The 13,929-nt window shown below is 47.9% G+C and overlaps 1 protein-coding gene across 1 annotated transcript in view; it reads left to right on the forward strand.

Annotated features, from left to right (window-relative positions):
• The first annotated feature begins 1,768 nt into the window (after positions 1-1,768).
• Lmf1 (lipase maturation factor 1) overlaps positions 1,769-13,929 on the forward strand; it is a 103,502-nt gene continuing 91,341 nt past the window's right edge. Inside the window, exon 1 of the mRNA XM_004651971.2 lies at positions 1,769-1,940. Coding sequence (XP_004652028.2) covers positions 1,769-1,940 — 172 coding nt within the window. The remainder of the gene's footprint in view (positions 1,941-13,929) is intronic.

The following is a 13,929-nucleotide window of genomic DNA, read 5'->3' on the forward strand; positions in this document are numbered from 1 at the left end:
TCGTTTGTCGTGGCTGGAGGCCCTGGCATGCCATTCTCTCTCTGCCTCTTTCTCTCTGTCTGTCGCTCTCAAATAAATAAATAAAAATAAACAAACAAAAAGGAAAGTGATTAAGACACTCAGCATCTATACCCGGCTCCACATGTGTGTATACACACTTCCCACATACACACATGTGCCCACATACATGAACACAACATATACACATACAGGCAACATATACATTAGAAAACAAAATAGTGTAAAGATGTAAAAAGATAAACATTTGTGGGCTGGAGAGATGGCTTAGCGGTTAAGCGCTCACCTATGGAGCCTATGGACCCCGGTTCGAGGCTCGGTTCCCCAGGTCCCACGTTAGCCAGATGCACAAGGGGGCGCACACATCTGGAGTTCGTTTGCAGTGGCTGGAAGCCCTGGCGCGCCCATTCTCTCCCTCTATCTGTCTTTCTCTCTGTGTCTATTGCTCTCAAATAAATAAATAAATAATGAACAAAAAAGATAAACATTTGTGTTACACACAAAGGAATGAGGTCTGAAAAATGAATAAGAAAAAGCCCTTGTACCTCCAGAGAGTCCCACAGTTCCTCATCGCCTCCAGGCCTGGCCTGCTAGTACCCTGCACATTTGTTCCCTGAGGAATGCTGCAGCACACCTCTCCAGAACCACTTCTGTGCCGTGACTGCCTGACTGCTACTACCAGAAACCTGGGGGGGGGTGGGAGGTGGCCTGTAACCCCAGAACTGGGGAAGCAGAGTCAGGAGGATCATGAATTTAAGGCCAGCCTGGCCTGTAAAAACCCAGCTGAGCCAGGCGTGGAGCTTGCCTTTAATCCCAGCACTTGGGAGGCAGAGGTAGGAGGACTGCCTTTGAGTTCGAGGACAGCCTGAGACTACGTAGTTAATTCCAGGTAAGCCTGGGCCAGAGCAAGACCCTCAAAAAACCAAAGGGTAGGAGGCTGGAGAGATGTCTTAGCAGTTAAGGCAAAGGTAAAGGGTCCCGGTTCAATTCCCCAGGACCCATGTAAGCCAGACACACAACGTGGCGCATGTGTCTGGAGTTCATTGGCAGTAGCTGGAAGCCCTGGCACATCCATTCTCTCTCTTGCTTGCTCTGCATCTTTCCCTCTCTCAAGTAAATAAGTAAAATAAAACATTTGAAAAAAAATCCAGTTGAAAGAAAGCAAGTAAAGGAGTTGCTGGTGGTCTTTTTGGGATTCTGTTCAGGCCACACTGGTCAGTAGTCCACTCTCCTTTGTGAGTCCTTGGTGGCCTTATAGCTTGAGAAGCTCAGTCCCACATTGAAGGAATTTCAACTGTCAAGTGGGCTCTTTGGTGATCACACACGGGGAGAGGGGGTCGTCAGGTGAGTGAGGAAGCTAAAGAGTCCAGTCGAATTGGAAGCTGTCCGTGCTTGCTGTTTGTGACAACTGCCCAGCATTCTCCGTGCTGAGTGGCTGAGGGGGCATCTGTGAGGCACTTGCCACCCCCAAGTGGCAGCCTGGGCGCCATGGGTGAAGTTCTTACTCTGCCGATAGCCACCCCAGGCCTGGCCTTCCTCTGCACAGGCTGGGGAACTGCACCAGGGCACGTCCTCGGCTCTTTGTCATCTTTTCCTCACCTGGACCACGAATCTTGAGATCAGCTCTGCAGGCAGCTCAGACTGCAGACGCCAAGGAGCACTGCGGACGCCAAGGGGCGGTCCGGCGGGAGGGGGCGGGGCCTCGGGGCGTGGGCGGGGCCTCTCGCGCTTGCGCAGAGAAGGCAGGGCAATGGCTGCGCCCGGGGAGTCGCTGCGGAGGCGGAAGGTCCGGGATGCGAGCGGGAGTCCCAGGTCGTCCCCAAAGTTGGCTGGCGATCCTGCGGGCGACGCAGCCCGCCTGCGCCCGGGCACCTTCTGGCTGACCAGGGTCGTGCTCCTGAAAGCGCTCGCTTTCGTTTACTGTGAGTGCCCGGCGCCCCGCGACCCCGTCTCACCCCCTTGCCTGGCGCGCTTGGCAGGGACCCGCTGCCGCGCCTTCCTTCCACCCCGCGCGCGCACCCATCCCGCCCCTTCGCGTGCTCCGAGACCCCCGCCCCATGCCTGTTTGAATCCCTGGACTCCTCCCCATCCCCACCTAGCGCAGGTAAGGGGCGAAGCTTCCCCCTGGCACTCCCCGCATCGGGCTCCCTTCCCCATGTAGGGAGAGGGAGGACTACGGTTCTTATCCTGAGACTTTGGCTTCACACCTCCTACCCAACCCAAAGCTGGTCCAGCAGTTTCCACCTGGCCCATTTGGGGTGTACTGTAGGCAGACGGCCCGCCTGGATTCATTGGAGGTGGAGGTGTGCGTGTGTGTGCACCTGCTCCGTGACGCTCAGCTGAGGAACAAGACAGGTTCCGTTTAGGCCTTTCCAATCCACGGAAGCATCCCATCTCTTCTTGACACTTTGGGGGCCTCCTCCAGGAGGAAGGAAGGCAGAATTGAGGGAACTGACTGGTGGTCACGCTGAGATTTCTTTACCTTAGCCTCTCCCTTCAAGTTTCTGCTCACAGAAGTTTGTTAGGAGGTGGGGGAGGCCAGCTGTGATCACACACTGTAGGTGGTAAAGGCTGACACCCGCCCCCCCACACAACTAGCGATTCTCTGCCAGCTGAGATCCCATCCCACCCTTGTGCTTGGCCTGCCTGTTGCCAGTGTGCAGAGTTCACGTTCAAAACCTCTGTTTACCTAATGTGATGGGTGCAGCCATGGGCTCTAACTCCCTCCTAACCATGTCCCTAAACCCCAGAAATTTAGTCTGGGGGAGAGTGGGTCTGTGACCATGTGGACACTGGTAGACCTGGCTCAGCCTGTTGTTTAAAAAGGCCAAACAGGGCTGGAGAGATGGCTTAGCAGTCAGGACACTTGCCTGCAAAAACTAAGGACCCATGCTCTACTCCCCAGATCCCATATAAGTCAGATGCACAAGGTGACGTGTGGACAGGGTTGTGCATGTGCACAGGTTGATGCAGCGTCTGGAGTTGTATTGCATTGTCTGGAGGCCCTGGCGTGCCAATTCTCTCTCCCCCTCTCTTCCTTTTTCTTCCCCTCTCCCTCCCTCTCCCTCTCCCCCCCCCCTCTGTATTAAAAATAAAAAGCCAAACCTGGGCCAGGCTGGGAAGTTTCTGCCAGGCAGGGCCAGTCAGCCCCCTGGAGGGCTCTAGAGGACTGCAGAGGCCCTGTCCAGGTCTGCCTGAGCATGGTGGGCATGGAGCATGTCTGCTCTTCATGTATGTCTCTCACGTGAGGTAGTGACCTACTGCTAAAGATTTGGGCTATGTCACTCTCCTAGAGGAATCAGCTCCATTTCCTTTTTTTTTTTTTTTTTTTTTTTGATGTAGGATCTTTATCTTAGGCTGACCTAACTTGGAATTTGGAATTCTGTAGTCTCAGAGTAGCCTCAAACTCATGGTGATCCTCCTACCTCTGCCTCCTGAGTGCTGGGATTAAAAGCTTGTGCCACCACACCCAGCTCCATTTACATTTTATGTGTCAGCCTGGCCAGTTCCTGGTGCAGAGAAGAGCTGGGGTCCTTACTGAATGGTCCTTGTGGGTGTGACAACCTTGGCTTCCACTCAACTCTCTAAAATCAGTGTTAAAAAAAACTACTGGACTAAAGCTGGAGAAATGATGGCTTGGTGGTTAAAGGCATTTGCTTGCAAGCCTGACTGCCCAAGTTTAGTTTCCCAGTGCCCATGTACTCGGCATGGTTCTGTGATCCAAGTGTACCTATAACAATGAGAGGCTAAGCCAGAAGAGTGCAGAAGCTCATGGGACAGCTAGACTGGTGCACATGACACAAAGCAGCAAAAACAAAACAGCAACAAGGGAAACCCTGTCTCAAGCAGAGTGGAGGGAGAGGACGAACTCGCAGAGGTTGTCCTTAGACCTCCCCAAGTGTGCCATGGCACACACGTGCCTCTACATACATAAATCATCTACATCCACACATGCCTGCAGATTCACAAGCATGTTTTTTTTTTTCTTTAAAAAGTAAAAAAAAAAAAAGCTGAACTCTCATTGGTTTATCCTCCACAGTACTGAGCAGTCTTGGGAAGTTGGCATTGTCAGAGACAGAGCAGAATACTCAGGGCTGGCAGAAGCCGGGTGGGAGCGGCATGCAGCCACGGGCTTGTGCTCAGCGCTCTGGCAGTAGGGCTCAGGGGGTCTTCCTCTGGAGGTTGACATCTTCCTGTGACATGTGGGAGATGGACCCGGTAGATATGCAGGGGAGGTAGCCAAAGGCTGCATGTTTGGGAGACAGTGTCTATGCTGAGAGGCCGCTTGGCATGGGGTCTGGGCTGCACTGGTATTGAGGTGTGGCCTCCTCAGGAGTGGTGGTCTCCCACATGTCTGTCACCCTGAGAACACTCTGCTTTTTTTCCCTAGTGTGAGCTTACTTTTCTCTCTGTAGCAAGGGCCGCTTGTATCTTGCCTGCCTTTGCTGAGTGATGGCCTTCTGTGCTCTGTCCTCTGCAGCATCAGGAATTCCCTTTTTTTTTCCTGAGGCAGGGTCTCACTATAGCCTCAGGCTGAACTGGAATTCACTATGTAGTCTCAGGGTGGCCTCAAACAAACACTCAGCAATCCTCCCACCTCTGCCTCCCGAGTGCTGGGATTAAAGGCGTGTACCACCACGCCCGGGTTCCCTCATTTTTTTTTAATCTTTTCATTGAAAATTTTCATGAGTATAAATAGTGTATCATGATCACAACTTCCTCCCATGACCTCCATTTTCCCCTCCCAAATCCTCCCTGCACTGAACCCCTGCTTTCCAATTAAACTCTCTTCTGTTTTGATGTCGTTGTTATGCAGGCCTTGTGTAGGTAGCCTCAGCAACTGTGAGATCGTGAATATCAAGGCCACTTTGTGTCTGGAGGTAGCATTGCAAATACTCCTCCCCTTCTTTCGGCTCTTACATTCTTTCATTCTTTCCTCCACCGCTTCTTCAGGGGCCTCTGAGCCTCGGAGGGTGTGATGGAGATGTCTCAGTGACAAACACACTCCACTGTCACTTCTCAGCACTGTAGTGAATCTTAGTCACCTTGGTCACTGCCATCTGAAAAGTAGTGTCCCTCCCTCCAGGGCTTATCACCTCTCCAGCTGAAATGGGGTGTTAGGGATTCAGAAATAGAGTCATCAAACCCTGAACTCTTGAGTTTTTGTCTGCTTTTAACCAAAGAATTGGATACAATAAGACAGAGAAGGCTAATTATTAAGTTACCACATTTATTGTGGTAAATACAGAATCAAGGGAAGGAAAATGGGTACACCCACGTGGTCTGAGAGCCCAGGTGGTGGGCCTGGGAGAAACGTGCAGAGGGAGTTAGAGAGGGTAGAGGGCCAGCCAGGCCGAGACGAGGGGAGACTCACCAAAAACTGGAGGTTCAGGAGTGATGGTCAGGCAGTCCTGAGAGAGGCTTGTCCCCTCATGTGCATCTGTTTATAACCTTACTGTGGTGACGCGTTTCCCCTTCCAGCTCAGGTGAGCCAGAGTGAGGGATGATTGGTTTGGGGTAGGGGCTGGCTCAGGTAGAGACCAGCCATGATGCCAAGTTCTGGGGGCTGAACTTGACCAACCACAATGTCGGGATTAGACTTAAGTTGTAGGAAAGGGGACTTCCCTCCTAGGAGGAGCTTGGGTTGTATTTGGAAAAACAGATCTGGGGATAAGTCAGATCTTTTTTTTTTTTTTTAACTATGGAAATGCATCCTTTTTTTTTAATTTTTTTTTTTTTTTTATTTGAGAGCGACAGACACAGAGAGAAAGACAGATAGAGGGAGAGAGAGAGAATGGGCGCGCCAGGGCTTCCAGCCTCTGCAAACGAACTCCAGACGCGTGCGCCCCCTTGTGCATCTGGCTAACGTGGGACCTGGGGAGCCGAGCCTTGAACCGGGGTCCTTAGGCTTCACAGGCAAGCGCTTAACTGCTAAGCCATCTCTCCAGCCCAAGTCAGATCTCTAGCAACTGCAGATTTTGAGGGCAGACATTCCTACCTTACTCTGAGGGGCCCAGTCACCTTAACTGCCTAACAAAGCTACCCAACTCCCTCTCCTTTCCCACTGTCTTGAGAAGACACTGTAACTGTTGTTAGAGGCAAGAGGACGATGATTGATCAGTCTCAACTGTTTTAGCTGAATGGGATGCTAGAGTAATTGCCGTTACTCTTCCCAGAGGGGTGTCTATCTAAGGGAACCTGAGAGTATATCGATGGAGTAACTGACTGCAGGAAGACAGTCCTGGAAGAAAATGTTGGGGAGACAGAATAAAAGCAAGGAGTTTAGCGGAAGGGGGCGCACAACAAACTGGACGCCTTTAGGGTTTCAACTCTTGTGGGCTTCTAGACCTTAGAGGTTTGTTAGCTCCGAGTTTGCCAGTGCTGCTTGACTCACTCTCCCCTCTCACAGCCATAGGCGTTTGGCTAAGTTTTTAGTTCCAGGCATAAATTCTTTCTGTGGAGTGGGCCTCCAGTTCAATCAGATCAGGCACAGTTATGGAGGAAGGGATTTATCGAAGCTTACAGATCCAGGGGAAGTTCTGTGATAGCAAAAGAAGCTGGCCTGCCTTCACAGGTCCAAGCAGAGAGAGGAGAGAGGCCACAAGCCCCAGAGCCACACCACACGGCACACTTCAGGAACTCCAGGCTGAACTAAGCACTTTGCCTATCTTTAGATTGGAATTTCAAACCCACCACCCCAGCTTAAGATCTGCCCTGTGACACCTCCTCCAGCCAGGTGTCTGCAGATCCAAAGTACAAACTAATAAAATACTAAATATATGGGGGGCCACCTGTTCAAACTACCACAGCGTCATTGGTTTCCCCCCAAACAAACATGGTACTATTGCACCAGTTGGCACACTTGGCCTATCTGGCCAGCTGGAAGGTTTGCAGGGTCCTCTGCTGGTTAAGGCCATTGGTGACTTCTTGCCCCCCAAAAGGCTGTGTGCTGCATACTTCTGTCCAGCATGCTGACAGCTAGTCAACAGGGAGGAGGCTTCCAGCTCAGTTCCAGCTTGATATCTCAGTCATTTGCAGCCCAAGTATGTGGAGTCTTCAGCAGTAGGGTCTTACCATCTATTCCTGGTAGGAAATCAAGAGCCTTGGCAATTGTCTGTGGAGTCTTGGGGGCATCAGGAATCTCCTGGCCAACAACTCACTGGAAGGTGACCCATCCCTGGCATTTCAAGTTTTTCTTATAATCATGGCTTCTGGGCACAACATTATCTACCCACACAGGAGATACATACACACACACACACGTATACATAAAATATATGTATATGTTTAAATATATATGTATGTATGTATGTATAAATATTATTAGCTAGCAAAGAAGTAGTTTTCTATATGACTTATTCACAACAACTTAAATTTCTCCTCCCTCCGTCCTCTCTCCTGACCCTACTTAGACCACCACCCCTGGTATTCTGCCCCTCTGTTTATAGATCTTTTATGCCCTCCCCTAAATCCCTCTCCTCTCCTCCCTCCCTCCCTCGTAGTCCCTTTCTAGCCCCTTGGCTTCTGCTGCTGAGCTTTGAGGGAGCCCCCTGGCTCGCACTGCCCTCATGCAGGTCCTAAGCACATACCCTCCTCACTCTGTTGGCAGGGAGGCCCACAGTGGTCTAGGGTGCAGGGAGGGGGGTGTTTACCTGCAGGGGGGCAGGATTTCATTGTACAGTGCTGAGTAATGGATAGTTCTAAGTATTTTCAAAACCCATAGAAGGGGCTGGGGAGGTGGCTTGGTAGTTAAAAGCACTGCTTGCATCTGGATTCCCAGAACCCACGTAAAGCACCATGCACGAGGCACATGCATCTGTAATCCCAGCACACCTAGGGCATTGGGAGGTGGAATCAGGAGAATCTCAAGCCAGTGGACCAGTGGCCAAACAACAGTAGAGATCCTGTGTGGAAGGACCAGTACCTCAAAGTTGTCTGACCTCTACACAGTGAGCAATACTTCCTCTGCCATTTCTCCTGGGCCCCTTGTATGCATGCCCTACACATATATACATGTAAACCCATGGGGCTGCATCACAGGAAAACAAAATAAAAACAGATAGAAAAATCAAACTAGGATGTTGGCTTGGGATCCTCCAGAGCACTTGGTATTATCTGTTTTATCCAGATCTTGCCTTACGGCATCTTGTTGCCATTCCCTGGTAGCAGGAAACCCGACACATCTTTGCCTGTGTTTACTTGCAGTCTGCACCTGTGTGAGACAGATCATTTCAGAGTCTGTTCACGTCTTTTGCCCTTTTTAACTTCCCACTTTTTTAGTGGGATTTCTTATTCCTGTTTTAAGAGTTGTTTAACTGTCACGAGTTCTGGCCCTTCACCAGGTATGTGGTTTGCCAATACTGCCTCCTGGTCTGTGGCTCAGTTTTTGAATTTTCTGTTTTTTGGATAGTTCTTTTTTTTTTTTTTTGTCTTTTTATTTTTTATTTTTTTCTTTTCACAATTTTTATTAACATTTTCCATGATTATAAAAAATATCCCAAGGTAATACCCTCCCCCCCCTACACTTTCCCCTTTGAAATTCCATTCTCCATCATATTTTTTGTATTTTCTTGAAAGCTTCTTCTGCAGGTCCAAAGGTTTTCATTTTCATAAAGCTCATGGACCAAGCTTTTGGTGTTACATCTAAAAACGTATCTCCCTTTCCCTCTCTCCCCCTCGGTCTTTTGTTTATTCTGGATTCAAACTCACTATGCAGCTGAAGATCTGATCCTGGTGCCCCCCTCTCTCTCTCTGTCTGTTAAATTCTCGGATTACAAGTGCACTCTACCACACTGGGCTCTCTTTCCCTCTTTTTCTTTTTCTTTTCTGCTTTTTTGGTCTCACTATGTAGACCAGGATAGTCTTCAATTCTCAATTCTCCTGCCCTAGCCTCCTGATTGCTGGGATTATAGACATGAGCCACCACACCAAGCCTAGATCTTCTTTTATATTTGCTTCTAGAAGTTTCTCTCTCTCTCTCTCTCTTCATACTATTTATTTATTAATTATTATTATTTTTTTAAGATTTGTAGTGCTATACCCCTTCTTCCCTGGTCATGCTTTCCCTGAAGGCTCACCTCTGTGAGATTGTTGATTTGTTGATGTTGGTTAATTAAGGTCTCAGTCAGTCTCTCTGGGGAGGAGGGGCGATGCTGTGCCTCAGGAAATTTCTACTCAGCCTATGGCTCTTACAGTCCTCCCGCTCCCTCCTCTGCAATGGTTCCTGAACCCTGGTGGGTGTGTTAGCAGTCTGGTTTACTGGTTTAGTGTTGAGTTCTCTGCAGCTTTTGGGTTTCTTGTTCCTCCCCCCCCCCGCCCCCCCCCTCGAGGTAGGGTCTCATTCTAGCTCAGGCTGACATGGAATTCACTCTGTATTTTCAAGGTGGCCTCAAACTCACAGCAACCCTCCTACCTCTGCCTCTGGAGTGCTGGGATTAAAGGCATGCACCACCATGCCCTGCAGCCTTTGGGTCTCTTATTATATTTTGATTGACCACAGTGTCTGTTGCCATTCCCCTGGAGCTGGCTGTCAGGCCAGCAGTGGTGAGCAGTACTTCCTCTGAAATTTCTCCTGGGCCCCTGCAGATGTGGTAGAGGTAGCATGTCTTATGATAGGGTCAGCTATCTTTTTCTTGTCATATCGATGGATGTTGGATCTCCTGAGTTTCTTTTGCTATCTTCATGGCTTGGGAGAAGGGATTATTGTGCAGAATCCTGTCTCTATGTCCCCTTTTGTTTTTGGTGTAGCTCCTATTCTGCCATCTTAACTGGAAGCTTACATTTTGTTCTTTTATGTGCCACACTTCCTCTGTGGGCTTTTGGAACTAATTTTTTTGTTGTTGTTTTTTGAGGTAGGGTCTCACTCTAGCCCATGCTGACCTGGAATTTACTATGTAGTCTCAGGGTGGCCTCAAACTCACAGCCACTCTCCTACCTCAGCTTCCCGAGTGCTGGGATTAAAGGCATGTGCCACTACACCCAGCTTTTAGGACTAATTTTTGTGTAATGTGTGACATCCAAACTTAAGCTTGTCTTTTTGTATATAGATGTAGTATTAGCATATTTGGCATTGCTGATAACTAGGGTCTTGGTATATATGATGAAGGTTTATTTATCTCACAGTGTTGAACACTGAAAGTCCACACAACATGGTGCTGTCTCTGGTGAGGGCTCTTGCTGTATCAACCTTTTAGCAGGAGGTACCATGGTAGTACTGGTGAGTACCTTTTGGTGGAACAAAAAGCTCTAATAAGGGCTGGAGGAATGGCTTTGTGGTTAAGGCACATTCCTGTGAAGACTAAGGACCCAGGTTCAATTCTCCAGATTTCACGTAAGCCAGGCGCACATGGTGGCACATGCATCTGGAGTTCGTTTGCAGTGGCTAGAGACCCTGGCGTACCCATTCTCTCTCTCTCTCTCTCTCTCTCCCCCTCCCTCCCTCTCTGTGTCTCTAATAAATAAAATCTTTTTTTTAAAAAAATAGGCTAGTCTTGAGACCTCCCACTAGGCCCCGCTTCTGAAAGGTCCCAACACTGCCACACCAAGGTGTATGCCTGCATCATAGGAACTCCTGGGAACAAGCCACGTCCACACTGTGGCAGCTGGTGCAGTAAATGTTGGTGAATGGACTTCATTGTTGTACTTGGTCTCGGTACCTTTGTGGATTTGTGTGAGTCTGCATCTGGACTGTGTTCCGCTCCGTTGGTTCTGCTGGCTGTCTTTGTACCTATCCCATGGTCATGGTTACTGTAGGTTTGTAGTAAGCACTGTGGTGGGTGATGTCCTTGCTGTGACTTTATTCCTCTCCTAGTTATTTTGGCTTCCTTTATCTTTTGGTTTTTTTTGAGGTAGGGTCTCACTCTAACCCGGGCTGACCTGGAACTCACTCTGTAGTCCCAGGTTGACCTTAAAACCACAGGAATCCTCCTACCTCTGGCTTCAGAGTGCTGGGATTAAAGGTGTGCACCACCAAAATCAGTTCCTTTACCTTTCTATATATGTTTAAAAGCCAGCATGCTTTTTTTGGTCTGTTATCTTACACTTTTTCTGTGGGTTTTTTTTTGGGGGGGGTTAATTTTTTTTGGCTGCCATTGTGATGAATTACATTGTTGGGTGTTCAAATAGTGCGGTAGTGTGAATGTATGTCTTCATAGCCTCAAGTGGGTTTTTTTTGTTATTATTATTGAAGTTTATTTTATTTGATTTATTTTAGAGAGAGATAGAAAGAAAAAGAAAGAGAGAGATACAAAGAAGGAGAATGGATACACCAGGGCCTTCAGCCACTGTAAACAAACTCCAGATGCATGCACCACCTGTGCATCTGTCTTACGTGGATCCTTGGGAATCAAGCCTGGGTCCTTTGGCTTCACAGACAAATGCCTTAACCACTAAGCCATCTCTCTAGCCCTGTTATTATTATTTTTTATCAGAGAGAGTTGAGAGAGAGAGAGAGAGAGAGAGAGAGAGAGAATTGGCATGCCAGGGCCTCAGCCATTGCAATAGAACTCCAGATGCTTGCACCACCTAGTGGGCACGTGCAACCTTGCACGTGCCTCCGGAACATGGGTCCTTAGACTTCGCAGACAAGCGCCTTAACCGCTAAGCCATCTCTCCAGCCCCTCAGGTGTTTTATTAAAGTTGGTTAACTTGGGTCTCCAGCCTCCTGGCCGGAGGAGGTGTCACTGGGGGCCGGATCCTGGGATCCAGCCCAAAAGTGTGTTTGGGGACAGATCTGATTCCAGCCCAAAAGTCTGAGCTGATGGATTTGTGCACTTGCTGCTTTTGGCTTTTGCTGCTGTTTTGTTGTTTTTCTCTGCTTGAAAGCATGGAAGCATCTTCTTCTGTCATTGATGGAACTTTCCTCCAAATCTGTAAGCTTGAAATAAATGCCTTCCTCCCTGAAACACTGGTTGTATAGTTGTCTCAGCACCGTGGAACTGTCTCCTACAGATGTTAAGCCAGTCTTGTGTTTCTGAATGGCGCTTGACTGTGATATGTTTTCTGTCTGCTCTCCTTGTGCCGGGGACAGAACTCACGCATGCTCAGCTGGTGCTCTGTCCTCGAGCTGTATACCAGCTCCCTTTACTTCTCTTATCAAGTAATTGGTCCAGTTTATGAAAGCTGTTACATTTTATGGTCTCAGGGGAATGTGCAGTTTTCTTCTCTGTAGCTGTGGGTAGCAGCACTGCCCTTCCCTTGGCAAGGGTCTGCCTGCTCTTGCACTCACACAGTTGGCCTGAGCCCCTCCCTTGTACAGACCTTTCCAGAGGCCTTTTGTTCACCTTGCCCTTCCCTCTGCTTTTTTCCTGCTCTCATTCTCATCAGCTTCTGCATTAACCTTCCAAACATTTCTCCTATGCTTCTGGGTACCTTGACTGTATAGTTTATTTGAGGTAGATGTGTAGGTTCGAGACCTTTCCTAGTGAGACCTTTCCACCAAGGGCTGCTTCCCACACATTTTTATTTGTTTTACTCTCATCTAATTTAATTTCAAAAATGTTGGCAGTTAGTAACAAAAACAGCGTGGTACTGGCACAAAAACAGACATGTAGATCAGTGGAACAGAATAGAGGACCCAGATGTAAGCCCAAGTAGCTATAGCCACCTGATATTCGATAAAAATGCCCAAAATACTCATTGGAGAAAAGACAGCCTCTTCAGCAAATGGTGTTGGGGAAACTGGATATATATCTGCAGAAGGATGAAAATAGATTCTTCTCTCTCGCCATGCACAAGAATTAAGCCCAAATGGATTAAAGACCTTAACATCAGACCTGAAACTCTGAAACTGCTAGAGGAAAAAGTAGGGGAAACCCTTCAACATATTGGTCTTGGCAAAGACTTTCTGAATACAACCCCAATTGCTCAGGCAATAAAACCACAGATTAATCCCTGGGACCTCATGAAATTACAAAGATTTTGCATTGCAAAGGACACAGTGAAAAAAGCAAAGAGGCAACCTACAGAATGGGAAAAAAATCTTCTCCAGCTATATATCTGATAGAGGATTAATATCTAGGATATACAAAGAACTCAAAAAGTTAAATAATAAGGAATCAAACAAGCCAATCAAAAAATGGGCTATGGAGCTAAATAGAGCATTCTCAAAGGAAGAAATACGAATGGTATATAAGCATCTAAAAAGATGTGCTACGTCACTAGCCATCAGGGAAATGCAGATTAAAACTACATTGAGATTCCATCTCACTCCTGTCAGATTGGCCACCATCATGAAAACAAATGATCATAAATGTTGACGGGGATGTGGAAAAAGAGGAACCCTTCTACACTGCTGGTGGGAATGCAATCTGGTCCAGCCATTGTGGAAATCAGTGTGGAGGTTCCTAAAACAGCTAAAGATTGATCTACCATATGACCCAGCTATAGCACTCCTAGGCATATATCCGAAGGACTTATCTCATTTCCTTAGATGTACGTGCTCAACCATGTTTATTGCTGCTCAATTTATAATAGCTAGGAAATGGAATCAGCCTAGATGTCCCTCAACTGATGAGTGGATAATGAAGATGTGGCACATTTATATAATGGAGTTCTACTCAGCAGTAAAGAAAACTGAAGTTATGAAATTTGCAGAAAAATGGATGGACCTAGAAAGGATTATACTAAGTGAGGTAACCCAGGCCCAGAAAGCCAACCAAGCACCACATGTTCTCCCTCATATGTGGATCCTAGCTTCAGATGATTGGGCTTCTGTGTGAGAATGAAAATACTTAGTAGCAGAGACCAATAAGTTAAAAAGGAGACATAAAGGGAAGAGAAAGGAAGGGAGGAGGGTACTTAATAGGTTGATATTGTATATATGTAAGTACAATGATTGAGATGGGGAGGTAATATGATGGAGAATAGAATTTCAAAGGGGAAAGTGTGGGGCGGGAGGAAGGGAATTACCAT

The sequence above is a fragment of the Jaculus jaculus genome, chromosome 11 (genome assembly GCF_020740685.1).
Source record: "Jaculus jaculus isolate mJacJac1 chromosome 11, mJacJac1.mat.Y.cur, whole genome shotgun sequence".
In the NCBI taxonomy this organism is placed as follows: domain Eukaryota; kingdom Metazoa; phylum Chordata; class Mammalia; order Rodentia; family Dipodidae; genus Jaculus; species Jaculus jaculus.